This window comes from Limanda limanda, chromosome 16 (assembly GCF_963576545.1).
Source record: "Limanda limanda chromosome 16, fLimLim1.1, whole genome shotgun sequence".
Lineage (NCBI taxonomy): Eukaryota > Metazoa > Chordata > Actinopteri > Pleuronectiformes > Pleuronectidae > Limanda > Limanda limanda.
Genome location: NC_083651.1, coordinates 5,463,482 through 5,491,479, shown reverse-complemented (window position 1 = coordinate 5,491,479; position 27,998 = coordinate 5,463,482). Strand labels below are relative to the sequence as shown.

The following is a 27,998-nucleotide window of genomic DNA, read 5'->3' as shown; positions in this document are numbered from 1 at the left end:
AGGGTTATGGTGAGATGATGCAGATCTGTGACAGGCACAGCAGCAAAGGCCAAACAGGAAATCTCATGTTACATTTATTAGATCACAAAAAACAAACAAAAACAAACAAACAAAAGAAGATTTCGTTTGTAAATAATTTAATAAGAAATAGACAATTAATAGAATTCATGTTGAGACATATAATGATCATCTATTAGGATTCTTCTCTGATCTCAAACTTTACCAAAGCATTTGCTCTGGTTTTGTGTCTCATTGAGCGTTTTCATTTAATTTGTCACTCGACTGCATGAACGCAAAACTAATGTGAATTATTCAATCATCTTCAAAAACACAATTTCCTTCAACATCTGGATTCAGAATATGCAACATACAGTTATCTGACATTAATTGATTGAGGAGATAATGAGAAAGAAATCAATAGTTTTTGTTCCTTTGAATTTTGTTACAATCTGAGTTTAGGTTGAATATAAACCTACTGATTATGTTGATATAGAAAAAGTCACATTTCTTTAAGTGTCTTGTTGCTATAAATATGCAGAAAAACCGAAAATAATACAAATTCGAATTTGTTTATATTATGTGACAATACAAAACGTTTAATTATATATATATATGTATATTTTAAAAGATGAATTATGACTTATTGCAGTTCAGTTGTCTTGGTCACCAGCTGCAATCCACTGTTTGTGCATTTCTCTACAGACTGAATTAATTTCCTTCACATTCACACTCACACACCTTAAAGTAGATATTTAAACTGGCTTTTCATTTCTCCTTCACAAAGATATGAATGAAATATCACAAAACATTAACAATATGTGACAGATGATATTAAAGTGTTTACAGACTGGCCAGCTACCAGCTGTAGGACCTGCAACATTGGAATAAGCATCTTAACAATATCAGATTATTATGACAAATGTAAATGCTTTCGCAATTGAAGTAATGTTAGTGCACATCATGTGTAACTGAATCATAATATGAATATGGTAAAATTACTAATTAATAGCAACAAATTTTTTATAAAACACAAAGCCGTCCCGCTCCAGCTGACGGTCAATATAAGTAATTCACCCTTTAACTGGAATAACTGGAGAGAGAGAGAGAGAGAGAGTAACACTGGGCTATTTCTAAAGCTCCAAATCCCCACCTTTTTCAATCTTCCCTTCAGCCACTGCTGTTGTTGTTGTTGTTGTTGTGAGTTCCTGTAGCTATTTCTGTTTCCCACACGATGTTTCTTCGACTTCCACGTCCCACAGGCATCAAATTAACAATATGCTCCTGCAGTGGATCTACGTCAATTCATGAAGAAAACTGAAACGTCATTGTTATTTTGTAAATTGTAATAGCATGAACCAAGATAATTACTTTTAGGACCGTCTTGCACCCCAACACACAGCTACCCCCTCACTTCATAATCAAGTGTCTCCAGGAGCCTTCTTAGCCGCAGGCAGGTCTGTTGCCACGAGGAGAAGGATGAGGTTAAAAACAATTCAGGACATGTGAATAAATTGAGTTACATTGACTGCATTTTGACATGTGATTCCTGAACACAGATATATATGTTTCTGAAGAATTTTGCTCAACTTACCGGAATCGTAGACGTGTGTGGGTGTTTCCTCAGGCATAGTCCCACTCAGCCTGGTAATAAACCTCTCCCTGATTGCTGACAGACCTGGGAAAGTAGGGACGTGAAGGACATCTTCTGAGCTGGTGGCAATTTGGCCGAGCTGTCTTGTGTCAGCACCTGAAGCTCCAACCCCGATGCAGTTTACCCGGCTGTTATTAAGCAGAGGTCCATACATACTAACATCTTGGGAAGAACGTCCACCTGTGAGAACCACAAGATGCTGGGAAGCCTCAGACAGACGAACACCAGCAGAGGGTATTAACTCATTCTGCATAACATATTTAATGGCGTCAGCCAGGTCTGATGACCGTCCACCCATCTGGCGAAGTCTTTGGATGGCAGAAATAACAGCGGGCTTGTTGTTGTGTGAGTTGAGTGAAAACTCGGATTTGACTTTGTCCGAATACTGGACAACAGACACTCGAACTTGATCAGGCTGCACATCGAGTTGTCGAACTATTTTGAGGATGAAGTCCCGGATGTGAGCGATGCCTTCAGGACCAGTATTGTCTGAGCCATCAATAAGGAAGATAATATCCTTCTTCCCAAGATTCAGGGAAACTGTAATGAAAACACAGCAAAGAGATTTCCAAGCATATTACCAAAATAATAAAGCATTAAAAAATGTCAAATTCCACCAATATAACAGAACTCTAGAGGCTTCAGTGATTTGCAGACGTTGGGAATGTTTCTCCTGCAACACCAGTGAGTCTTTTCTCAGCTAAATGGCAAATGCAAAACAAATCATGCATCAAATGCTATTATTGAAAACACCAATCATCACTTCAAAGTCATTGTAAACCTTCAATATGAGAGATAGTATTTCTTACCTTCCACTTGAGGAACATGAGTAATGATATCATCAGTGGATATTGTTTTCACAGATTCAATGAGCTGGGTCTCCACTCTCGGAAGCTGCTGGTAACTGTCAACTGTGAATACAAGTTCGGGCTTCAGGGAAATCTGTCTCAGTTCATTTGGGTCTGCGTTCCTTGAACCAATGGCAAGAGGAGCAACATGGCTTCTCTTAAGCAGGTCAGCTGACGTGGACACATCATCTGATGACTTGCCACCTGTAACTAGAATGAGGAACTGAGGAACACCCTCTTCAATGCGGCTTCCTGCTGACCTCTGGTAGATGCGTCTGGAGACCCACCCAAGCGCATGTCCTGTGTTTAGGAGGTTTCCACCTCTGCTTTGAAGCCTCGCCACAGCCTGGCGTAGCTCGTCTGGGGTGGAGTGTTCATTCAGAAGGAATTCGGACACTGGCTCATCACTGTACTGAACCACAGAAACTCTGACTTTATCCAATCCAATATCCAGCTTCTCCGTAACTCTTCTTATCATGTCCCGGATGGCAGGGAACTCGCTACGTCCAGCTGTCGTCCCGTCAATGAGAAAAACAACATCCCTCTTCACTCCCTGTGCGGGTGCTGGTGTCACCGCTGTTCAAAAAGATGGTAAACAAAAGAAAATTGTATTAGTGCTAACTATAAAGTTCCTGACAGAAATATACACAATGACTGAAATACAGTAAAAAGTGGTGTACTTGACAATGCAACATGATGATATTTCTCACCTTAATTGGAAAATGCTGAAATATTTAGAGGATTAACAACACAATTGGTGACAATTAGTGCAAAACACTGCTGCTATGCATGCCAATATTACATAGCTTCCATTTTACTTGCTTGGAAATACCTGAATGTGTGTATCTTTAAAAAGTATTCAAGATTTATGTTTCTCCAAGATAAATATTTTTTGTTATTCTATATTTTGTGAATGAGCAAGAAATGTTTTAAAACAACAACCTTCTCCAAAGTCTACACTGGCTCCAATGATGTTGCATCTGTGGCCCTTAAGTTTAAACATCCGTATAGAAAGTGAATTTATGATCCACCAGATGGCTGATAACATCTCAAACAAAATACTGTTTCTGCTGAATTAAAATATCAGGACCCAGACACTTCTCCGGGCATCAGCAGAAAACACAAAGGAAAATTTGACTAAGATGGAAGCGTTCAGTACTATTTAAAATGCAAAACATTTGATGACATACCAAAATGTTGGATAAGAGTTGTACACCTCTTGTATTTGAAGCCCAAGTTTTTTAATCTGGTATGTCGATCTCTTAATGAGCAATATAAGAAAGGCTCATTAATTTGTACATAACTTTTCTGGACAATAGTTAATTTTCTCCCTATTTTGAATAAAAGAAACTTGTTTATGGAGCTATGAATTGTAATTTGGTGCATCATTCAAAAATCAAAAAACATGCAAACAGAAAAAAAATGAAAGATGATTCCAAATTGCTTGAATATACAGAGACGGGCCTTATGACAATGCTGGCAGAAAAGGACATGATTCATATGAGATAACTCTTTACCAAAACCATTTACTCAGTATTTTGAAGTAAATATAAAGGAAGAAACAAAAAAAGTTAAAGAAGTGTCTAGAAAGCCATTATGATAGGGATCAAAAGGAAGATATTGATAAAATAAATGATCTGAAAAAGAAGATAATTTGCAAGCTATGACTATGATGATGACGCAGAATCAAGTTCATACTTGGAATCAAGAGTATTCTGAATTTCTTGAAACCACCTATCGGATTTAAAGGAAGGTAGCCCTTCAGGCTACAGTAACTACGGGAAAACAAAAAGTGATTCTGACATCACATTTATGTCATTTATCTAAAGATTTATTATATTGAAAGAGACTCACCAGGTTCTTCTGTTTCCTCTAAATATGTGATATCTGTATCGCCAACCACTGTTATCAACTTTGGCATGATGACTTCTGCCATAGCGGGTAAAGAAGAGAAGCTCCTCTCATGATAAGCCAAATCTGGAACAAAGGCCACTGATCTCAGGAGGGTTTCATCTGCTTGCCCAGAACTGACTGTGAAGATCAAAACTCTCCCCAGACCTGCCTTATCAGCTACGGTCTTGACCTCATCCTGGGATGGACCACCTGTGATCAGAACCAACACCTTCTGGACTCCTTGCCTCTTGCGTGACCCGGCTGAGGAAAACACATTGACGAGGGCATGGTTCATGGCAGCTCCTGTATTCAAAACTGAGCCTCCAATCAGACTGAGTTGAGAGATTGTATTCACAACATCTGCACTGTTGTTGTAGCTGTTCAAATAGAATTCAATTCTTGGATCTGCAGCAAACTGCACTAGGCCAATCTGGACCCTTTCAGGGCGTACATCTAACTGGTTGACCACATTGATCATGAAGTCTCTCACATAGGGCCTGTAACTGTCAGCACAACCAGCCAGTTTATGCATACTGTTTATTCTGCTATTTTGGGTTCGGTTTATTTTGTCGTTATGTGCAGCTAGGCCTTGGGGTATTTTCAGTTTTATTTTATTGTCTTTACACGTAGCGACTCCCCTCGCATTAATACCTGCAGCAAAGGAGCGGACGGTTTTAATCGACACACCAGATCCCTCGTTCCGTTCCGCCCCAGTGCAATAAAATACCGGCCGTACAGCCCGGCGCAGATCAGGAGCGGAAACCAAACCGGACGCCAGCCTTGCGGCACTTCTCGGACCTCAGAACCATCCAAACTACAATAGCTTAACACCCCTCGCCAAGCGGAACGAGGTAAGGAAGCTGGTCCAATTTACTTTGCTGCGGGTGGTGCGGAAGGGAGTCGCTATGTCACGTTAACGAGTCGGATGTGTCTCACGTGGCGATTTGTTTGTTCGTTGTATTTTAAACGTTAGTGTTTGGTTTTAATGATTAAAATCTTTGTTACTTGTAAACTGTCATTACAGTTTTACGGTGCTACTACGGCAGGCCAGATACAAAAATAAAGAGCCGTGTACATCAGTCAAGAGACTCAGAAGTTTGTATGGAGAAGCGGGGGGGCCGTTACAGGGCCAGTTAGTATTGCCGATGTAGTTTGAGCCATCCACAAGGAAGACTATATCTCTGATCACTCTTTGAGTCTGCACTGTGGTTATCTCCACCACTGAGGAAAAAAGCACAAGAAACAAAGACTTACTCATTTGTAATACGATGTCCCATGTTTAACACCAACTGAGTGTAAATGGCGCGGTGTTGCTAACATCTAAAGAGGATGTAATCATTTGGTTAATTTTTTTGGAATCCGGCTCAACTTTTGCTGCAAAATCATCCTATAGTGTTTTGTGGTGGACATTTATACTTGCATCATTATCATCAGCAAATGTCTACCACTCTGTCATTTCTTTTTTCCGGTCGCTGGGGTGTGCACGCTGGCGCGTCTTGCTGCCGCTACTCACCGGCTGTTCTTATTGTTTTATTGTGTTTAGAAAGCTCATCTGGCTTCTCGGTTAAAAATGTTGTCCGCCAAGTTTATACTTTCTTCGGCACTCGCCTGGAATACATTGTCGATATTCCACCGACCCGTGGCTGGTCTTCTCCAGTACTCGGCTGCCGAGCTCCTCCGGCTCCGTTCCCACCTGTTTGAGCCTCCGCCTGCGGTGCTGCGCCCTCGGGATGTCATTCTCCTGCACCGCCGAAAATACATTCACCGTGGCTCCCGCCGGAACTTCCATACGGACAACTCCAAACCAATAAAATCCTTCTGGTCCTCCACTCGTCGCCCTCCGAGAAACACCAGCTGCCGCCGGGTTGATCCCAGCTTGCTAGCCAGCCTACCCAGGTCGGCTAGCACTACTGTCCATAATGACAACTCCACCATCAACTTCGGGCTTCTGAACATCCGCTCACTCACGAGCAAAGGCCATATTGTCCAGGACTACTTCACCGACCGCAAGTATGACTTTTTCTGTTTGACAGAGACGTGGCAGCAGCCAAATGACTTTTCGCAACTCAACGACGCTACCCCTCCTGGGTTTGTTTACATCTCGCAACCCCGTGGCTCAGGTCGCGGCGGAGGTCTCGCGATAATTCACCGCGAGATTTGGAAAGTGATTCCCGTCTCTGTATCTGCATCCAGCTCATTTGAGTGCATTGCCTGTAAACTACCTGGCCCTACTCCCACCATTGTGGCCACCGTTTACCGTCCACCTCGGCCCCACTCTGAGTTTTTAAATGACATTGCTGCTCTACTCGCCCATCTCTCCACTCTCTCCCCTAATGTGATTATGCTGGGCGATTTCAACATCCACCTGGACAACACCACTCTCCCCCTCACCTGTGACTTCTCATCCTGCCTTGAGAGCTCTGGTTACCGCATTTTCACTGATTTCCCTACCCACATCAAAGGTCACACACTGGACTTAATATGTTGCTCTGGTCTCACTCCCTCCAACTGCACAGCTGATCCACTCCCCATCACTGACCACTTCCTCCTTTCATTCAATGTCACACTCCGCCTCTCCATGACCAAGCCACCACGTCTCATCTCATTCCGTAATATCAAGGCCATAAATCTTCACACCCTATCCTCCACCATCGCTTCTATACCGGACCCGGACTACTCCTCCTCCCCTGATGAACTGGTTCTCCACTACAATACCTCGCTCACTACCATTCTCAACTCCCTCGCTCCTGTTAAAACTCGGTCTGTCTCATTCTCCCATTCTGCCCCTTGGTTCACCCCTGAACTCCGTTCCATCAAGTCCAAAGGACGTCAACTTGAGCGTCTCCACAAAAAGACTGGTCTCACTGTCCATCATGACATGTACAAAAATCATATCTTACAGTATAAGGACTCTATCGCTTCTGCCAAATCCACTTATTATTCCAGTCTTATTTGTTCCAACCATGGCAACTCCAAGGCACTCTTTTCACTCCTCAACAAAATCCTTCAACCCCCAGATCTCCTACCCCCCCACCTGTACTCTTCGGACACGTGTGACTCCCTTCTTCAGTTTTTTAATCAGAAAGTTAAAAAAATTCACCAGCACTTGAGCCCCACTCCCTCACTTGCCCCCTCCTCTGAACCTCTCCCCTACAGTCTGCCATTTTCCTCTTTCTATCTCCCTGATCCCTCTGCTATCTCTGATCTCATCTGTAAATCAAAACCATCCACATGCCAGTTAGATCCCCTACCTACTGCCCTGGTCATATCCTGCCTCCCCTCACTGCTCCCTCTTATTGCTGCTATCATCCACTCCTCTCTCACTACTGGTTCATTTCCCGCACCCCTCAAAACGGCTGCTGTCTCCCCAATCCTCAAAAAACCTGGTTCAGATCCCAACAACTTTAATAACCTCCGCCCCATCTCCAACCTATCTTTCATCTCCAAAATACTTGAGAAAACCGTTGCTTCTCAACTCCATTCCCATCTATCTCAAAACAGTTTATATGAACAGTTCCAATCTGGTTTCCGTCCCCGCCATAGCACTGAAACGGCCCTTCTGAAAATCACCAACGACCTCCTTATTGCAGCTGATTCCGGTTTACTATCCATCCTCATCCTCCTTGACCTGAGTGCGGCCTTCGACACAATCTCCCACACCATCCTCCTCAACAGATTATCCTCCATCGGCATCACTGGCATCCCCCTTGACTGGTTCCACTCCTATCTCTCAGACCGCACTCAGTTAATCCAACTCAAATCCTTCCGTTCCCAACCGTCCCCTGTCTCCTCTGGTGTCCCCCAGGGCTCTGTCCTGGGTCCCCTCCTTTTCATTACTTACCTCCTTCCCCTTGGCCTTATTTTCCGTAAATTCAATATTCTTTTTCACTGCTACGCGGATGACACCCAGCTCTACCTCTCCACCAAACCCAACTCCATTCTTCCTCCCTCATCCTTGACAGATTGCCTTTCTGCACTTCATACCTGGTTCACCTCAAACTTCCTCAAACTTAACAGTGATAAAACCGAAATCCTTTTAGTCGGTACTAAATCCACTCTACTCAAAGTTGACAGTTTTTCCCTCTCAATTGACAGCTCCATAGTTTCCCCCTCCCCCCAGGTAAAGAGTCTGGGTGTCATCGTCGATGGCTCACTCTCCTTCAAATCTCATATCAACATCACCACCCGCACCGCCTACTTCCATCTCCGTAACATAAATCGCCTCCGTCCCTCCCTCACCCCCCATACCACCTCTATTCTTGTACATAGCCTGGTCACCTCCCGTATCGACTACTGTAATTCTCTCCTCTTTGGTCTCCCCCAGAAATCCCTCCATAAACTCCAACTGGTCCAGAACTCAGCTGCCCGTATCATCTCCCTCACCCCCTCGTTCCACCACATCACCCCCATCCTACAGCAACTCCACTGGCTTCCAATTCACTTCCGTATCAACTTTAAAATTCTTCTTCATACCTTCAAAGCCATCCACAACCTTGCCCCTCCCTACCTGTCTGACCTCCTTCACACTGCCACCTCCACCCGCTCCCTCAGATCCTCCTCTTCCATCCATCTAACTGTCCCCTCTGCCCGGCTTACCACCATGGGGAGCAGAGCTTTCAGCCGCTCTGCTCCCAAACTCTGGAACTCACTCCCACCTGACATCCGAAACATTGACTCCTTCCCTCAGTTCAAATCCTCTCTCAAAACCCACCTTTTCAGGATTGCATTGTCACTGTAGTTGCCATGCTGTTTTTACTTGCACTTTTAATTTTAATTGTTTTGTTATTTGTTTGCTCCTGTTTTAAATTGTAAAGCATCCTTGAGTGACATGAAAGGCGCTGTGAAATAAAATGTATTATTATTATTATTATTATTATTATTATTGCATTGCAAGACATCAACATTTTGTAACTTTCAAAATTGCAAAGCTAATCCTCTAATTGTTTCATGGTGCATTTGTTACCAAATTGTTGTTTTGATAACTAATCTGCCCAAAATGTCACTTATGTGTTCAGTTGGGTTGACATCAATCAACAATTTCACACATCACAACCAATTTCACATGCTATTAAAATCCTGCATTTGTTTTTCCTTGAAATTTAAGAGATATGATTGGAATACAACACCTGGCTCTGTGGGTACTTCAGTCACAACCACCCCAACTAGAGTGGAGAGTGCACCAATGATTGGATCTGGGATGGCTGGGTGGAGCAGTCCACGGAAGTCCCTCAGCATGAACACGAGGCTGTCAGTGAAGCCAATCTGCCTCAGCTCCTGCTCGTCAGCAGCCTTGGAGCCTGCGGCCAGGGTCACAACACCCATTCGTTGCAATTCCCTGGCAGGTGCTTCCACACTGTCACTGGACTTTTTACTGGTCAACAGCAGTAAAAGATGCGGTGTCCCCTGTTGATAACGACTGCCCTTCTCGGGAACTATCATTCGGGTTCGCACAAACTCCAAAGCTGCTCCAATATTGACACTCTGTCCAGGTCTTGGTTTGATGGAGAACAAGGCAGCAGTCAAGGCTTCTGTGGATCCATGGGAGTTGAGATCCATCTCGAGGCGAGGGATATTTCCGAACGTGGCCACGCCCACTTGGACATTATCTGGACCAATTGGCATGCTGTCGATAAACCGCCTGATGAATTCGCGCACAGAGTTGATTAGCATTGCACCCATGGTACTGTCGATAAGGAAAATTATGTCTCGTTTTCCAACAACCAAGACTGAAAAGAAAGGAAGAATTCAACATGAATGAGAATAAAAACAATGTTTGAGACAATAAATGTTAAAAAATGTGAATATTGAGTTAACATATGCTACCAAGGATTTTCTGTCATAAGATCTATATTTTGTATTTGTATTCAATTAATTGGGATGTGTGTTAACTTATGATCTTGTCTGTTAATAATACAAATGTGTGATACATTTTTCCTAGATTGTACTAGCTGAGATAATGTCCCACCACATTGTATAGTGTTCAATACAACAGGATCTGAACCATGTAGTCAGGTATTAAGCATTTGAAATGGTTTCTGTTGTTTAAATGTCTTTTAATTAAAATTTTAAAAATATTTCAGTTCAGTAAACAAAGAGTTCTTAATTGTTACTTAAACTGTGTTATCACCACCCGTCAAAAGCTCTCATCGCAATTGAAAATAAAGCAATTTAATGTTAAGCACAAACATATCTTACCTTGTACAATAAATTATTTTAATTATGAGTTCATGCAATTGATTAATTCACTAAATCCTGCATTTGTTTTTCCTTGAAATTTAAGAGATATGATTGGAATACAACACCTGGCTCTGTGGGTACTTCAGTCACAACCACCCCAACTAGAGTGGAGAGTGCACCAATGATTGGATCTGGGATGGGTGGGCGGAGCAGTCCATGGAAGTCCCTCAGCATGAACACGAGGCTGTCAGTGAAGCCAATCTGATTCAGCTCCTGCTCGTCAGCAGCCTTGGAGCCTGCGGCCAGGGTCACGACACCCATTCGTTGCAATTCCCTGGCAGGTGCTTCCACACTGTCACTGGACTTTTTACTGGTCAACAGCAGTAAAAGATGCGGTGTCCCCTGTTGATAACGACTGCCCTTCTCGGGAACTATCATTCGGGTTCGCACAAACTCCAAAGCTGCTCCAATATTGACACTCTGTCCAGGTCTTGGTTTGATGGAGAACAAGGCAGCAGTCAAGGCTTCTCTGGATCCATGAGAGTTGAGATCCATCTCAAGGCGAGGGTTATTGCCGAACGTGGCCACGCCCACTTGGACATTATCGGGACCAATTGGCATGCGGTCGACAAACCGCCTGATGAATTCGCGCACAGAGTTGATTAGCGTTGCACCCATGGTACTGTCGATAAGGAAAATTATGTCTCGTTTTCCAACAGCCAAGACTGAAAAGAAAGGAAGAATTCAACATGATTGAGAATAAAAACAATGTTTTAGACAATAAATGTTAATAAATCTGTGAATATTGAGTTAACATATTCTACCAAGGATTTTCTGTCATTAGATGTATATTTTGTATTTGTATTAAATTAATTGGGATGTGTGTTAACTTATGATCTTGTCTGTTAATAATACAAATGTGTGATACATTTTTCCTAGATTGTACTAGCTGAGATAATGTCCCACCACATTGTATAGTGTTCAATACAACAAGATCTGAACCATGCAGTCAGGTATTAAGCATTTGAAATGTTTTCTGTTGTTTAAATGTCTTTTAATTTAAATTTTAAAAATATTTCTTGTGCAGAACACAAAGAGTTCTTAATTGTAACTTAAACTGTGTTATCACCACCCGTCAAAAGCTCTCATCGCAATTGAAAATAAAGCAATTTAATGTTAAGCACAAACATATCTTACCTTGTACAATAAATTATATTAATTATGAGTTCATGCAATTGATTAATTCGCTAAATCCTGCATTTGTTTTTCCTTGAAATTTAAGAGATATGATTGGAATACAACACCTGGCTCTGTGGGTACTTCAGTCACAACCACCCCAGCTAGAGTGGAGAGTGCACCAATGATTGGATCTGGGATGGGTGGGCGGAGCAGTCCACGGAAGTCCCTCAGCATGAACACGAGGCTGTCAGTAGAGGCGATCTGCCTCAGCTCCTGCTCGTCAGCAGCCTTGGAGCCTGCGGCCAGGGACAGGACACCCATGCGTTGCAATTCCATGGCAGGTGCTTCCACACTGTCATTGGACTTTTTACTGGTCAACAGCAGTAAAAGTTGCGGTATCCCCTGTTGATAACGACTTCCCTTCTCAGGAGCTATCATTTGGGTTCGCACAAACTCCAAAGCTGCTCCAATATTGACACTCTGTCCAGGTCTTGGTTTGATGGAGAACAAGGCAGCAGTCAAGGCTTCTGTGGATCCATGGGAGTTGAGATCCATCTCGAGGCGAGGGATATTTCCGAACGTGGCCACACCCACTTGAACATCATCGGGACCAATTGGCATGCTGTCGATAAACCGCTTGATGAATTCGCGCACAGAGATGACTAGCGTTGCACCCATGGTACTGTCCATAAGGAAAATGATGTCTCGTTTTCCAACAACCAAGACTGAAAAGAAAGGAAGAATTCAACATGAATGACAATAAAAACAATGTTTTAGACAATAAATGTTAATAAATCTGTGAATATTGAGTTAACATATGCTACAAAGGATTTTCTGTCATTAGATCTATATTTTGTATTTGTATTCAATTAATTGGGATGTGTGTTAACTTATGATCTTGTCTGTTAATAATACAAATGTGTGATACATTTTTCCTAGATTGTACTAGCTGAGATAATGTCCCACCACATTGTATAGTGTTCAATACAACAAGATCTGAACCATGCAGTCAGGTATTAAGCATTTGAAATGTTTTCTGTTGTTTAAATGTCTTTTAGTTTAAATTTTCAAAATATTTCAGTTCAGAACACAAAGAGTTCTTAATTGTTACTTAAACTGTGTTATCACCACCCGTCAAAAGCTCTCATCGCAATTTAAAATAAAGCAATTTAATGTTAAGCACAAACATATCTTACCTTGTACAATAAATTATATTAATTATGAGTTCATGCAATTGATTAATTCGTTAAATCCTGCATTTGTTTTTCCTTGAAATTTAAGAGATATGATTGGAATACAACACATATGCAGCATCTTCCGCCTGCACATGTTCACATATAAGTATAGTAGTGACACTGGTCCCATTTCATTACCTGTCCCTCCTCCAGCCACAGGGGCCTCATTTGCCACCGGAGCCCCCCATGACTGGGCCACTGCGCCGCAAAGACCCACTACTAAATCTTGGGTTATGTCCCGCAAGGAGAGGAATGAGTCTACACTGAAAACATGAGTGTCATGAGGCCGACTAGCCATCTCCCTGAGCTCCGAGTCCACTGCATCCTGAACTCCAACTGCAAACATCTCCATGCCTGCCAGCCGCAGGACCTGAGCCGGCTCCACCACGTCATCCTGGGATCGCCCGTCTGTTAGCACCACCACCACCTGCGCCACGCCTTCAGCAGCCCGGCTGCCCGATGCCTTGGTCAAGTGTGTACGTATCAAGAATTCCAGGCCCAGGCCAGTGCGGGTACCCCCACCACGATAAGACATATGCTTGATGTGTGACAGGGCACCCTGTGTTGATGGGAAGCTGTTGAGCTGGAACTCAGTCTGAGGCCTGGTATTGTACTGCACGAGGGCAAATTTAAACCTGTCCTCTCCAACCTGGTGCAGCGATTGTATCAGGCTGTATAGAAAATGTCTGACATGCTCATAGTTCTCCTTTCCAATACTCCAAGATTAATCCACTAGAAAGTATACATCTGCTGCCAACCCTTGTGCACAATCTTCAAAAGAGAGTGTGTAGAGGACAGAATCAAAGACCAGTGAAAAAGATGCTTCGCGTTTGGGACCAAAAAATTGTTTTAGTACCTAAACATGAATATAAACTGTCATGGTTTTACATGAAACTCTAACTTTGAGAGAATCTTTCTGCTTTGTTTATCAACAGCATCCGACTGGACTTGGAACTCCGCTTCTGGGATTTCATTTAAATGTTTCTTTCTCACTGAGATACTCCGTTTGAAATCACATTTTAATATAATAGTAATCATTCTATTAACTTCACCACCAATGCTCATTGGAGTGAAGAAGAGAAAAATACATTCCATACTTTGTAAATATTTTAGTTTAGTTTGCGTAAAATTCAATATTTAAACAGGTGTAGATGCAGATTAAATAATTGATCGACAAATTCATCTCCTACTGAGCTTTGCTGAAAAGAAAGAGATCCTCTGCAAAAAGATCGCACTGCTGAGATTAACTTGGTTCAACTTACCTTCCTGAGCATCGAGTTTTGGGAGGAATCCTGCGAACAGGACGCCCAGAAGCGCACAGAACGGTAACAACCGGTGCCGCCTCATCTTCAGAGGAGAGAAAGGCCACGCCTGGGAAATGAAAAACAAAAAGTGTAGCATTTAATCTTCAGCACAACACATAAGAGAAAGATGAGAAATGTAACTGCTGCAGTGTGAAAATAACTGAGTTGCTTAATAATCCATCTCAATACATTATCACCAGGCAGAATAGAGCTTGCTCCCCTTGTCCAAAAAGGTGCCATTTCAAAACCTGACCTCTTAATTGTTTAAATCCTTATTTTAACCTTATTTTAACCCTTTCATGCCCACAGCCTGTTTGACCTGAGGACATCAGTGCAGACCCGGGAGCCACAGCGGTGGTACTGATCAGAACCACCTGTTAAAACGAACAGCATGTGTACAACACCATGGTTTCCCTTCGCCGCCACAGAGGAAAACAGAGCAGCACAGTGAACTCCTGCTTTAATGCAAACAAACTGAATATCTAACTCACTCAATTTGACATACGTGTTTTGATGGCGTTTAATCAAACTTTGACGCCACGCCACGGTCACACGGCCTTAAAACCATCTGAATATCTTCATGGGGGGGGGGGCTGTTGATACACACATGTAGTTTGAGTGAGATAGAGCCATGAACACGGAAGTTAGAGCAATTTCGTGTTTCACGGCGAGTTGATGAACTTTGATGCCACGCCATTACTATGGCGTTTGACGAAAAGTCACAGTAATCTTATGTCTTCATTATCAATGTCTTGAGACCCATTTGTTACAGTTTGACATGGTTGAGGTCAATGGATGAGGAGGAACACATCCAAGTGTAAGACATGCAAAAAACAAGACATTTCCTGTTGCCACCAGGGGGCGCTGTGAATTAAAGTAATGATTTCTGTGTCGATGTCATCAGGGCGGGACTTTTGTCTTACATGTCTAATTTGGACTCGATTGGATCGTGTATGTGCGAGATACAGAAGCTCGTGTTTTGATGGCTTTTAATCAAACTTTGACGCCACGCCACAGTCACACGGTGTGACGAAAAGTTGATATTTTGATAACTTGTTTTTTTCTCCATCTTGTTGTGATGACACTCATCTACATTTTAAGTTGATCTGATGAAAGCCCATGGACAAGTACGTCAAAGTAAAAATGTGGAATATAACCAAAATGGCCACTAAATCCAAAATGGCGGGCATCCTGTTGCGTTTTTCATAATGCTCCTTGAGACTTTTTTGTGCATCTGAACATTATACACCTGTGTATCAATTTTTCGTGAAGATCGGTCAAAGGGAAACCTAGGGGCTGCTTTCCAGGGGGCGCTGTTGAGCCATTTTGCCACGCCCATTTCAAATTACTCCAGAATAGTAAAATATCCGTAGTTCTTGAATTTCCTGCCAAGTTTCATAACTTTTTGAGACTGTCTAGACCAGAGGTCTTCAACGTTTTTCAGGCCAAGGACCCCCAAACAGGTGGAGAGATGGAGCAGGGACCCCCTACTATATATATTGCATAAAATTGTGTTTTATATTAAACTGGACCTAGTGCCATGTTCAACATAACTACCCTGATATTGTACATTCAATACTAAGCTATTCAAATATGTTGTGCAATAGGAGTAGACTTGACGTTGGCTAATTATTAATAATCATGAAATATGATTATTAAAATAATAAAAGATTATTTATTAAAAATAATTAAAAATGATAAGGCCATAACTTATCGTAGAGGGGCACCACCCTGGTTTCCAGGGACCAACGATGTCAAGCTATAATTATCAGTCTCATAATGATAAATGTCAAATTAATAATGTCAATATTTTAATATTAACGATTACTTAATAAACAGTGAAGGCTTCTAAGTTCGAGCACAGGCAATCATAATCCAGCTGTATTCACACACTTATGCACAAATAATCACAGACTACAGATACTTTAATTACAAAAGTATTTATTAAAAAGGGGAAATAAAGTTATAATGTTATTCAATGATTCATCATTTTAACAAGCTCCAATATTTCAAAGAAAAACACAGCAGCAGCACTTATCACAATTCAGAAAATACATGTAAACCTGCGGTCTACCTATGTATGTCTGTCTGTGTGTGTGTGTGTGTCTGTGTCAAAGTGTCTCTCTGTGTGTATGTGTCTATGTGTGTGTGTGTGAAATAAAGTTAGTGTTATTTAATGATTCATCATCTTAACAAACTCCCATATTTCAAAGATCACAACAGCAGCAGCATTTATCACAATTTAGAAAACACATGTATTCATCTATGTGTATCTGTGTGTGTGTGCGTCTGTCTGTGTCTATCAAAGTGTGTGTGTGTGTGTGTGTGTGTGTGTGTGAGAGAGAGAGAGAGACAAAGAAGGGGGGCGTGGCGATGACGCAGTCACGTAGTGACGTCACATCCAAGATGGAGGCCGACAATGTTAGGCTTAAAACTACAAAACAAAATGGCGGGTTCGTTATGAATTTAGAGCCAGAATTGAGGGCGGGTCTAGAGATGCATAATCTCCAATGGCCGCCGGACCACGTGTAAGACACAAGGAGGAGGCAGAACAAAGGGGTTCTTTGTTCTAGCTCAGTTTTGGCTTCAAAATGGCGGCCAGATGCGTTCAGGCCCTTTAAATATAGATTTAACTATGTTACATGAACTGTATTCTCAATACAGATCGGAACGGGTGTATAGGTCGGTTTAGAAGGAGAGAGAGAGAGAAGGCATGCAAGGAGAGTTCAAAGAAGCTCTTAAAAACACCGTCAGAAACGAGTTACATTTACTTTACCGCTCAGCACCCAAACGGCGTTGTGTGCTGAAGTCTGACGGTAAAATCTCTGTAAGGTTGTTCAGACGGGAACGAGTGCAGCCGGAGACGTTTAGTCACGGCGCTTAAAAACTGTGGCACAAGGCCGTAACCGGAAATGAACCGGAAGTAGCCGAATTGCGTGGCTAAACAATGAGACACGGAGGTCCCACAAACAAATACACTCAAACATTAAACAATATGCTACGTATCTGCCCAGATAATCAAGTCTCTTACTGTACAACCCTCGCGATGTGCCTGCGCGTCTGCGCGAATGTGTCGGGGGCCAGTGAATCACGTGGTCTCTCTCACGAGCAAAGCTCCGGGCTCGGCCGCTGGACCGGAAAAGGAAGCGAATTCTTCTTGCTGCCTTGACGGAATGAAACTTCGCCTTTCTTCTGTAACAGCGGAGAACGTGCTGGTTTACAGGAACGGAGTGAATTGTCTCTTACTCCTCAGCGGGATGAACGTCGCGCTTCTGCAGGGAACGGCTTTGTGGAAGCCGTTTGTGGGTCATGGAAAAAGAAAAAGTCTGTGGAAGTGCCGTCCCGCGGGTGCTTCCTGTTTCGGCCTTTAAAGTTAAAACAGCAAAACGTCCTATCAAAATAAAAACGTCGACTGAGATAAAAGAAAATGAAACGACTTCAAATAAAATGATATTAAACAAACGTCTAATCGCCTCCTTAGTTACTGAGTCGCGTGGTCGGCCTCGGAAGGTCTGTTGCAACTTGAGTAGGGTGGAAAAGAGGAGGACAAAGAGAGTCTCTTAAAAATACCGAGTTAACTAGTAAAACCCCTAGGGGTTCTGTTGTAGCTTGGGCATCTGAGTAAAAGAGAATGATTTCTGGGAGGTCAGCACCTTTTGTAGTACCTTGGAGGTACCAGCCCCCTGGAGGAGGGGTCAGGGGTCAGTGTGGCCCTCCAGCCAATTGAGTTGTCAGGATTTGGCCACCAGGGGCGGGCTTCGCCCTCAGCGGACATCTCAGGTTTCATTTGGATCTCAGCAGAGCTGATTGCAGCATCTCCCACCAGGGCCTGCTGCTGGGGGGGGGGTTGGGGTGTCGACACCCCGGAACACTCTAGGGCTGGTCTCAGGATCGCGTTTAGGCCTCAAGTTTTATGGGCCTTTGTTGAAAACTCAGATCACTGGGCCTCAGTCCCAACAAATATTACACGGGTTCATATATTCATGTTTTTAATTTAAACATGTGCAAGGTATAGGGTGGCCATGCCACTGCCATTTATAAACATACAGTGGGTACGGAAAGTATTCAGACCCCTTAAACTTTTCACTCTGTTTCATTGCAGCCATTTGCTAAAATCTAAAAAAGTTCATTTTATTTCTCATTAATGTACACTCAGCACCCGTTCTTGACAGAAAAAAAACTGAAATGTAGAAATTTATTAAAAAAGAAAAACTGAAATATCACATGGTCATAAGTATTCAGACCCTTTGCTCAGTATTGAGTAGGAGCACCCTTTTGAGCTAGTACAGCCATGAGTCTTCTTGGGAATGATGAAACAAGTTTTTCACACCTGGATTTGGGGATCCTCTGCCATTCTTCCTTGCAGATCCTCTCCAGTTCCGTCAGGTTGGATGGTGAACGTTGGTGGACAGCCATTTTCAGGTCTCTCCAGAGATGCTCAATTGGGTTTAGGTCAGGGCTCTGGCTGGGCCAGTCAAGAATGGTCACAGAGTTGTTCCGAAGCCACTCCTTTGTTATTTTAGCTGTCTGCTTAGGGTCATTGCCTTGTTGGAAGGTGAACCTTTGGCCCAGTCTGAGGTCCAGAGCACCCTGAAAGAGGTTTTCTTCCAGGACATCTCTGTACTTGGCCGCATTCATCTTTCGTTCAATTGCAACCAGTCGTCCTGTCCCTGCAGCTGAAAAACACCCCCATAGCATGATGCTGCCACCACCATGTTTCACTGTTGGGATTGTATTGGGCAGGTGATGAGCAGTGCCTGGTTTTCTCCACACATACCGCTTAGAATTAACGCCAAAAAGTTCAATCTTGGTCTCATCAGACCAGAGAATCTTATTTCTCATAGTGTGGGAGTCCTTCATGTGTTTTTTGGCAAACTCTATGCGGGCTTTCATATGTCTTGCACTGAGGATAGGCCTCCGTCGTCCACTCTGCCATAAAGCCCAGACTGGTGGAGGGCTGCAGTGATAGTTGACTTTGTGGAACTTTCTCCCATCTCCCTACTGCATCTCTGGAGCTCAGCCACAGTGATCTTTGGGTTCTTCTTTACCTCACTCACCAAGGCTCTTCTCCCACGATTTCTCAGTTTGGCTGGACGGCCAGGTCTAGGAAGAGTTCTGGTCGTCCCAAACTTCTTCCATTTAAAGATTATGGAGGCCACTGTGCTCTTAGGAACCTTGAGTGCTGCAGAAATTATTTTGTAACCTTCGCCAGATCTGTGCCTTGCCACAATTCTGTCTCTGAGCTCTTTGGGCAGTTCCTTCGACCTCATGATTCTCATTTGCTCTGACGTGCACTGTGAGCTGTATGGTCTTATATAGACAGGTGTGTGCCTTTCCTAATCGAGTCCAATCAGTTTAATTAAACACAGCTGGACTCCAATGAAGGAGTAAAACCATCTCAAGGAGGATCAGAAGAAATGGACAGCATGTGAGTTAAATATGAGTGTCACAGCAAAGGGTCTGAATACTTATGACCATGTGATATTTCAGTTTTTCTTTTTTAATAAATTTGAAAAAATTTCTACATTTCTGTTTTTTTCTGTCAAGATGGGGTGGTGAGTGTACATTAAAGAGAAATAAAATGAACATTTTTGATTTTTGCAAATTGCTGCAATGAAACAAAGAGTGAAATATTTATAGGGGTCTGAATACTTCCCGTACCCACTGTACATCTTGCATACAACACTGAGCTATTAAAGTAATTCACAGATTCATGTTTTTATTTTAAACATACATGTAGAAGAGACAGTGAATCCTCATCTGTGGATGGCACACATACTCCCACATTAGTGAGATGTCGGACCCTGATGGGTAGCACACAACTTATCTAATCTTGGATGGATGGAGGTTGTCCGGCAGAGGGTCAAAGCAGCCTCACAATATGTTGGATGCATGTTAATGTGTATTGAAAGACAATTAAATTTGTGAAAAAAAAAAAAAAAAAATTATAAAAAATTTAAAAAATTGTCTAATCAACCAAAGATTTCGCGGACCCCCTGTTGAAGACCTCTGGTCTAGACCCTGAAAAACTCCCCCAAAGGGAAATAATAATAAGAAAAATCCTTACAGTTTCAATAGGGCCATAGGGGCTTCTGCCCTTGAACAGGGACCAAGTTTTTCCCTTCTGTGTCTTAGCAACCGATTTCATGCAAAAACAAAACTATGTGGAAGAAGAAGCTCAGGGAGAATTATTAGTAATGGGAAATGTTCACTGTAATGTTGAGACGAATAAAACAACTTAATTTGTGCAGCACAAAATGTGAACGCTGCCGCAAGAGAAAGACAGCACCACGAACTTTGTTGTTTATTGCAACTGCAAAATTAAATGCGTCACAGCAAATGCGGCCTAGAACTTGAGTTGATTTTTTTATTACTGTCTCCTCACAGAGGAACATTTTGCAGAATGAACAGATTAGATCAGATTAATGTGGATGAAGCAGATGGAATAAAACACACACATCTTACTTCTCTCAGGTCCCAGCAACTTACAACATGTATTCTAAAATGTCAGAGTTCTTTTAAAGACATTTCAGTCACGCTGCTAAACGCATGCTGTCTGATATTTATGAGCTAGAATCCAAAACCTCTGTGCAACGCTGTAGTTATGACATCTATCATAGGCTCACATGTTATGACTAGAATCTAGTTGTGAAGTATTAAAATTCAAGTGTGCAAGAATCTTTCTGCAACATTCTCTAAAATAGCAAACTTAGAAACTTACCCTGAGCTGAAGTAGTTGTTCTCCACTGTATTTGTTTTTTGAGAAGAAAGAAAAATGCCTAAATAATAAATCACTTATGTAAAATGCCTGCAAGCTGGACTTTGGGTCATTCTCCTCCTGGTAAATTCCCCTCGCTGGCTTGTCCAGCACCTCCCGAGGGACGGTGGCTGAGCAGAGCAGTGATAAGGTCCCTGATTACAGAGGAAGGGGTCCTAAGTGAAGGGGGGGTAAACGGCCGAGACAGAAAGAGACAGACACCCTTCCAGTCTCAAACCAGAGGAGCTGTGGTGCTGAGTTCAAGACTGGGATGGGACAAACTTCCAAACTCCTGGAGTGCTGCCACCTCTCTGTTCCTCCTCCGCCTTGCTGCAGGAGAAAGACAGCGCTACAAACTTGGTTGTTTATTGCAACTGCAAAATGAAATGCGTCACAGCAAATGTGGCCTATTTTTTATAACTGTCTCCTCACAGAGGCACATTTTGCAGAATGAACAGATTAGATCAGATTAATGTGGATGAAGCAGATCAGATTCTGCTCTGCTTTGTTGGATTAAACTTGTTTTTAAACTTCTCCAAAATGTAAGAGTTTGACATCTGACACAAAACCTTTCGACAGACTGAAACACAAACACTAGACAGCTGATTAATACAAGACACTGTAGAGGGGATCTGTTTCCTCAAAAGAGAAGATCTGCTAAAACATCACCAAGTCGTTTACCTTGTGTGAACCGGGCCGAACCTGTTACTGAACAGAAAGTCTCATAGACCGGATCCGTGTGTTTCATCAACTCATGGATCACAACAGAATCCGGTCACGTTCACCAGACCAACATCAGAAAATAAGTTCTGTTGAGATTGTCAAAATGACAATGAATCACAGATGTTCTTTCTGGCTGCTACAGCAATAGCAACATGGCTATCGTCATGACAACCATGAGAATGAGCAGAAACCCAGTTCCCAGTGCTGGGAGGGAGGCGGAGTTATATAAATGAGTCTGTAAGGGGGGACAATGAGGGAACAAACCCAGAACAACAAGAATCACGTGAGTACATAAGCTTAAAAAAAGCCAATCTACAAAGTGCAACATATAAGTGCAATTAAACTTCATATATGCATTTCTTTGATGATGTTTATTAAACCATCATCTTCTAAACCAAGGTTTAGTCGGACAAGATGAGTCTTTAGTCTGCAGAGAAAGATGTGTAGACTTTCAACAGTCAATTACTACACCTGTTACTTTTTGGAGTTTAGACATCGATTTAACAAATGAGGGAACATCTGTCACTTCCTGACTGGATCTTATTGGTCAGGACTGAAGTGCTGAACACTAAGTTCTGTCAGTAACGAATCCACCTTGTTGTCAGTCCAAGAAAATAAATACTGCTCTTACTTCTTTCCACCATTGCTGTTTCTCGTCCACATATTTTCTAAATGTGCAACTAAGCAACCAACTCTAAACAGACCACCTGTTTTTTCCTGTTTACACCAACATGTGCACGATCAGCACATGTGAATGGTCGTGACGTCATGTGAATGGTCAAGGTGAATGGATGTTGGATTACTTCTGATAAGAAGGTAAAACGCCCGGCAGGGACTTCACCTCAACGTCTGTGTTTTTCTTTCATTCCTCACCGTTCTGTCCGTGAGACCTTTTAATGTTTGTGACACTGACTCACCATAAAGTCCTGTTTCCTGTGATTCAGATTGTAAGCCAGTCATGAGCAGGCTGCCAAAGTGTCATGGGGTCTAATCTCCTCCATCTTTCCTTATTTTACGGGCTCAGACTTGTCACAGAGTTTGGCTGTGGATATGGAAGTGATTCCAAAACCAACACTTATTAAAATGGTATTGATTATGAATGATCATGCATTTCAGTGAATACATTTTTTTTTGTTCTTTCAAAACAAAATTTGCACAGAGGAACATAAAAGAGTGAATTCAACACGTGTTCATAAACTGAGAGGCTTGACACCTGCTGGTTGTTACTGGTACAGCAGGAGGCGTAAACAGTGCAATGCCGCCCCCCTGTGGTGTAGAGGTGTCATGTGAGGAGCCAACAAGGAAGAACAGTCCAGATTTATGTTGTTATGACTCAGTGGAGAAGTGAGATTGTGTGTTATTGTGCTGTATTGCAAGTTAAGACTGGACTTTGGTTTTACTTTTGATTTGCAAGTTGAAGCTGACGCTGCGTCAAACTCTCTCCTCAAAGAAGCCGTGTCAGCTCCTCTGTGCAGTTTGGAGCAGCTGCTGCTTCTTTAGAAGGAAAACATTTATCTGTACCGGATCAGGACTCACAGACTTTGCTTCACCTGTTCTTCTCATGGGGGAGAATCTCCCGATGTCGCCAGGAGGAGCTCGTCTGAGGAGACCTGTGCAAACCCTTAGGGCTAAGATGGTTCTTCTGGGGAGCTCTGGAGTGGGCAAGTCATGTTTGGCTCTGCGGTTTGGGAAGGATGAGTTCAAGAGCACATCGCCTACTGTTGGCTGTGAGTTCACGATAAAATTGATTTTGATCTTGTCTTTGTGTGAAATTTGTGTTTCTGCTCTTTTGCTGGAAGAAGATCGATGCCTCTGATGTCTGTTCACGCTCAAAGTAAAGTTATACAGTGAATAAAATACAGCCTGGAAACTGTATCAAGAGGTTAACAGAGACAAACACCTCCAGATCTCTCATGCAACCTAGTTAATGTTCGACAGTGGTTTATAGGCCGGATTTATTTTGCTCAACATGAAAACACCACTTGTTTTCAAGCTAGGCTAACTGACTCATTACTATACCTTCATCATACGTTTGAATAACACACAGACTTGAGAGTGGCATCAAGTAAATACATTAATTTCCCAAACTATCGAACTTAAATGTTGTCGTTAAAGAAAAGTTTGATCTAGTTGTATCCAGGGCCGGGTCTAGACAGGCATGTATGAGGGGGCAGCCACAAATCTTGAGGGGGCATTGTGCTTTATTATATTATTATTATTATAAATTGGGATTTAGTTTGAGGGGGCACAACATTTATTTGAGGGGGCCAGGCCCCCTCTTGCCCCTGCCTAGACCCAGCCCTGGTTGTATCATACAAAAGCACTTTACACATATTTCACACACCTGATGATACCTCAAAAACAAGTTAACTATACTGGAGTCAAGATCAAGTCTAAAAACTCACTGGGAGACATTTAAATTTTTAATCTTTAATATTTAATTTTGCCATCTGACCCTCCAGGTGCCTACCTGACCCGGATGGTGTATTTGAGTGACGTCAATCTTCGCTTTGAGATATGGGACACGGCAGGGCAAGAAAAATACCACAGTGTCACCCCTCTTTACTACAGAGGAGCCCACGCTGCCCTCCTGGTCTATGATATCAGCAAGAGGGTAAAAGAAACACACACGTGCACATGATAAATAAGTCGCCTGGGCTTTTCTTGGCTTGTGTTGCATCTGTTTGTGTACTTGCATCTGTAGGAAACGTTTCTCAGAGCTCAGGTGTGGCTCAGAGAGCTGGAGAAGCAGGTCATCCCAGGATCTAGTGTCCTGTGGCTGGTGGGCAACAAGGGGGATCTGGCTGAGGAGAGGCAAGTCTCAGTGCAGGTACACACAAGGATGACAACACAATAAATGGTATCACAATCAATCCCAATTTATATAGTCACATTATTTCTGATGTGTCTGTTGTCACACAGGAAGGACAGGGGCTGGCCAGCGACAGGGGCTTGTACTTTTCAGAGACATCTGCATTGTCGGGGTTCCAGGTCAGCGAGTTGTTTGCAGCTATAGGTGAGTAAATGTGTTGAGTCATTTAGAATAAAATAGAACTGTATTGTCTGCAAAAGTGGAAAATTGTCTTTGGCTTACAGACAAACGAATCGACAACATACAAAACACAACAACGACTTTGCAGGGTAAGGAAAACTAGGAGCACTTGGAGTGAAAGACTTTTTATAACGATTGAGTTGCCAGAGAGACTCTATAGCGCCCCCTAGAGCTAAAACTGGCTCAAACTGTTTGAGCAGAAGGTGGAAGCTATGCCTTTAGATGAAAAGTTTAAACACTTTGAGATTTGTGCTCAAATTCTACAATCTAATGACTGAATCCCAGGCCACTGAGTCTTCTAAGAAGAAAAGGTCTCTGTGAGCATTTCTCTGTTCCCTGTGTTTTCAGAGAAGCTTTGACCTAACAGGCCCCATCAATCAATAACTGTTAGATATAGACTATATGAAGATTATATTCATTGCTTATCTTACCTGGATTTAGAAACCAGTCCACAAAAAGGCCACACACCCACCCCTAGTGGGCAGTAGATACCAACAGAAGCAGCACTGGTTCATCATCAACCTGACACTTCCTGACAACTAAAGGTCTTTACCGGTGACCAGCCTTCGTTCCCTTCTTGATCTCCTGACCTCTGACCTCTGACCTGTTCCTGTGTAATACCAGTGTGCATGAGATGCATGTTCTAACAGGGCTGTGTGGCTCAGCCCTCAGGGTGTACGAGTGTGTAGGCGCCCAGCAGGAGGGTCTGTCAGAGTGGAGGGAGACCCCGGTGGTGAATCTGCGACGCGGGGACACGTTCGCTTCTTCTGCTTCCTGCTGCCGAGTCGGGCCCTAGAAGAGAGGAGGAGAAAAGAGGGAAAGAGACGGAGGTAATGTAATGAAATCCACTGCATTGGTTGGAGCAGAGCGATATGAGACGACTTGGGACGACAGGAACGTTTGATAACTTAATTTATTACAGTTAATGTGACTGTCCCTCTTTTCATTGACATGGGAAATTTTAGAAAACCTAAAAAATAAATGAGATAAACACACTTTTGTTTATATCGAGAGGAATAAACGTTGTGTCTCTTTTTTGAAAGGTTCAGGTTTCAGGTTGTTTCACTTCACAGGAATTGAACCTATAAACTATGTTTTTGCTTTAACCCCCGTTTTTAGTTTATTATTTTTAATTTCCTTGAAGTAAACGTGATTTAACTTAAATAGCTCAGACTCTATTAATGTGACATGAGTCTCAGTTTGCTTAGCACAGAAACAGCCGGTAGAAATTAACTTTTTACTTTTATACTTTTATATGCACATTTTAGAGCCTGTACTTATATACTTATACTAAAGTAAAGAGGTTTAATCAATATATTATATAAATATACTTTTATACCTTTAATTGAGTTGTTTTTCACACAGGTATCTGCTACTTCTACTTGAGTAAAGGATGTGTGTACTTATATCACCTCTGCCTCTGACATGTACCAGGAGGAGAGGAGAAGGGACAGAGGGCGTTGTATGTTCTTTAGGATCCGCTGCAGGAGGCTGTAACCCCCCCCTCCTCCTCCTCCTCCTCCCCTTAGTTCTCCCAGATCCTTCAGTCATCAACAGTCATAAATAACCCAAATATAGTCCCTGGGCATCCATAAAATTGGGATTAAGAGGATTTCTGTCTTCATTCGGCTGCATCAACGCTCTTATATAAACCGACTTCTCTCCCCTGCAGTCGGGCTCTTGCTAAATGTTTTGTTATGTTATGTCCACACACACACACACACACACAACAAGTGTTCCTCTAAGTGTGAACTTTGTGTTCCTGATTTCAAGCATCACTCAGAAGAGGCTTTGTTGAGCTGATGAAACCAAGCTTGTGCAGAGCCAGAGGAACTGATTGCTTGGTTTAGTTAAAGAAAGAAAGACAGCAGACCTCCTGCTGAGAAGATGACTTGAAGTAAATAAAACTATAAAACAGGAATCATTTGGTTTTCATTGTATATAAATATTGAGAATCTAAAAAAACAACAACGCCCCTTTGCAGATGTTGTGTAAACCCCCGGAATCATCTCAGTGAAAAGTGTGTCTTCATTTTAACAGCTGAGCTATGGACATAACCAAAGTGATAATTAAACAATGAATAAGTTGCATAATTATCAATTCTTGACAGAGAAGAGTTCAAAGTAATTTTTGAAATGAGGCATAAAAGTGATTGGAAGGAGAACACACCAGTGGTACAAACACTGCATTAAAACTTTATTGTCTAATGTTCTTTATTGAATTTACAAAACAATTGTCAAGGAAAAACATTTTTAATGGATTTTGTATGAAAAGTATTTTACTTTTCACCATCAGAGCTTTTGTAGTGACGGAAACAACACAAGTATTTTTCAGAAAATGACAAAAACTAAAAAAAATGTCCAATGTGTATTAGAAAACTGAAAAGAAAAGAGAGCATAGTAGATATCATCTGCAGATTTCCTCATTGTGGGACTGATAAAAGATCTTATCTTTCTTCTCTTCTCTTCTCTTCTCTTCTCTTCTCTTCTCTTCTCTTCTCTTCTCTTCTCTTCTCTTCTCTTCTCTTCTCTTCTCTTCTCTTCTCTTCTCTTCTCTTCTCTTCTCTTCTCTTCTCTTCTCTTCTCTTCTCTTGTATCCTCCGGTGGTTGTCATCACTGATGGATCCAGATTCTGCCGTCTCTGTCGGTCTTTAGTCTGTAAACTCCGGCTGTGACACGATGCTCATTTCTCCTCGTAGCTTTTCGGCCAAACCTCCCCACAGGTCTGATTCCTCGGCCCGTGTACCAGGACGCATCGATGTTTGGATCTGAACGACACAGCAGGAAATAAAAAACATGACTTTGCTGGTGAACATGATATACATGATATAACTTTGTATCCTTTGTACTGTGCTCGTTATGATTTAATTTGTCCTTTAGTCTGGTCGATTTCCAGTGTTGTGAAAATAAACATACTAAGAGGAGAAGCTGCAGAATGTCACTTTATGGTTTTCAGCCCAAAACTATACAGGAGAAGATAAAAATATATATAATGAAATACATAATAATTACTTATAATTAAAGTACATTCAATCCAATAAATTAAATGACCTAATTCAACCTTTTATTATTCATTCGTTATTCTTATCTTTTTAACATTTTTTTTTTTTTTACCAGAGTAAATCTACAGCATTTATCACATTTAGTCTTTTTATATAATTCCAGATTTCTTAATGGTAT

General features: G+C 42.2%; 2 protein-coding genes across 2 annotated transcripts; one reads left to right on the top strand and one right to left on the bottom strand.

Moving 5' to 3' along the window:
• Positions 1-120: 120 nt before the first annotated feature.
• On the bottom strand, positions 121-21,276 carry LOC133021697 (collagen alpha-3(VI) chain). Its single transcript, XM_061088654.1, has 8 exons — positions 21,009-21,276; positions 14,246-14,354; positions 11,874-12,473; positions 10,695-11,294; positions 9,519-10,118; positions 2,461-3,075; positions 1,592-2,191; positions 121-1,456 (listed from the first exon to the last, which is right to left on the bottom strand). Exons 2-8 carry the CDS (start codon positions 14,328-14,330, stop codon positions 1,419-1,421), a joined length of 3,138 nt encoding a protein of 1,045 aa, XP_060944637.1. The 5' UTR covers positions 14,331-14,354; positions 21,009-21,276; the 3' UTR covers positions 121-1,418.
• A 1,915-nt stretch (positions 21,277-23,191) lies between these two features.
• On the top strand, positions 23,192-27,633 carry LOC133022001 (ras-related protein Rab-17-like). The gene is made up of 6 exons (XM_061089013.1): positions 23,192-23,494; positions 24,230-24,381; positions 24,472-24,597; positions 24,690-24,783; positions 25,485-25,649; positions 27,518-27,633. The coding sequence occupies exons 1-5, from the start codon at positions 23,329-23,331 to the stop codon at positions 25,613-25,615; spliced, it is 669 nt and encodes a 222-aa protein (XP_060944996.1). The 5' UTR covers positions 23,192-23,328; the 3' UTR covers positions 25,616-25,649; positions 27,518-27,633.
• Positions 27,634-27,998: the final 365 nt, after the last annotated feature.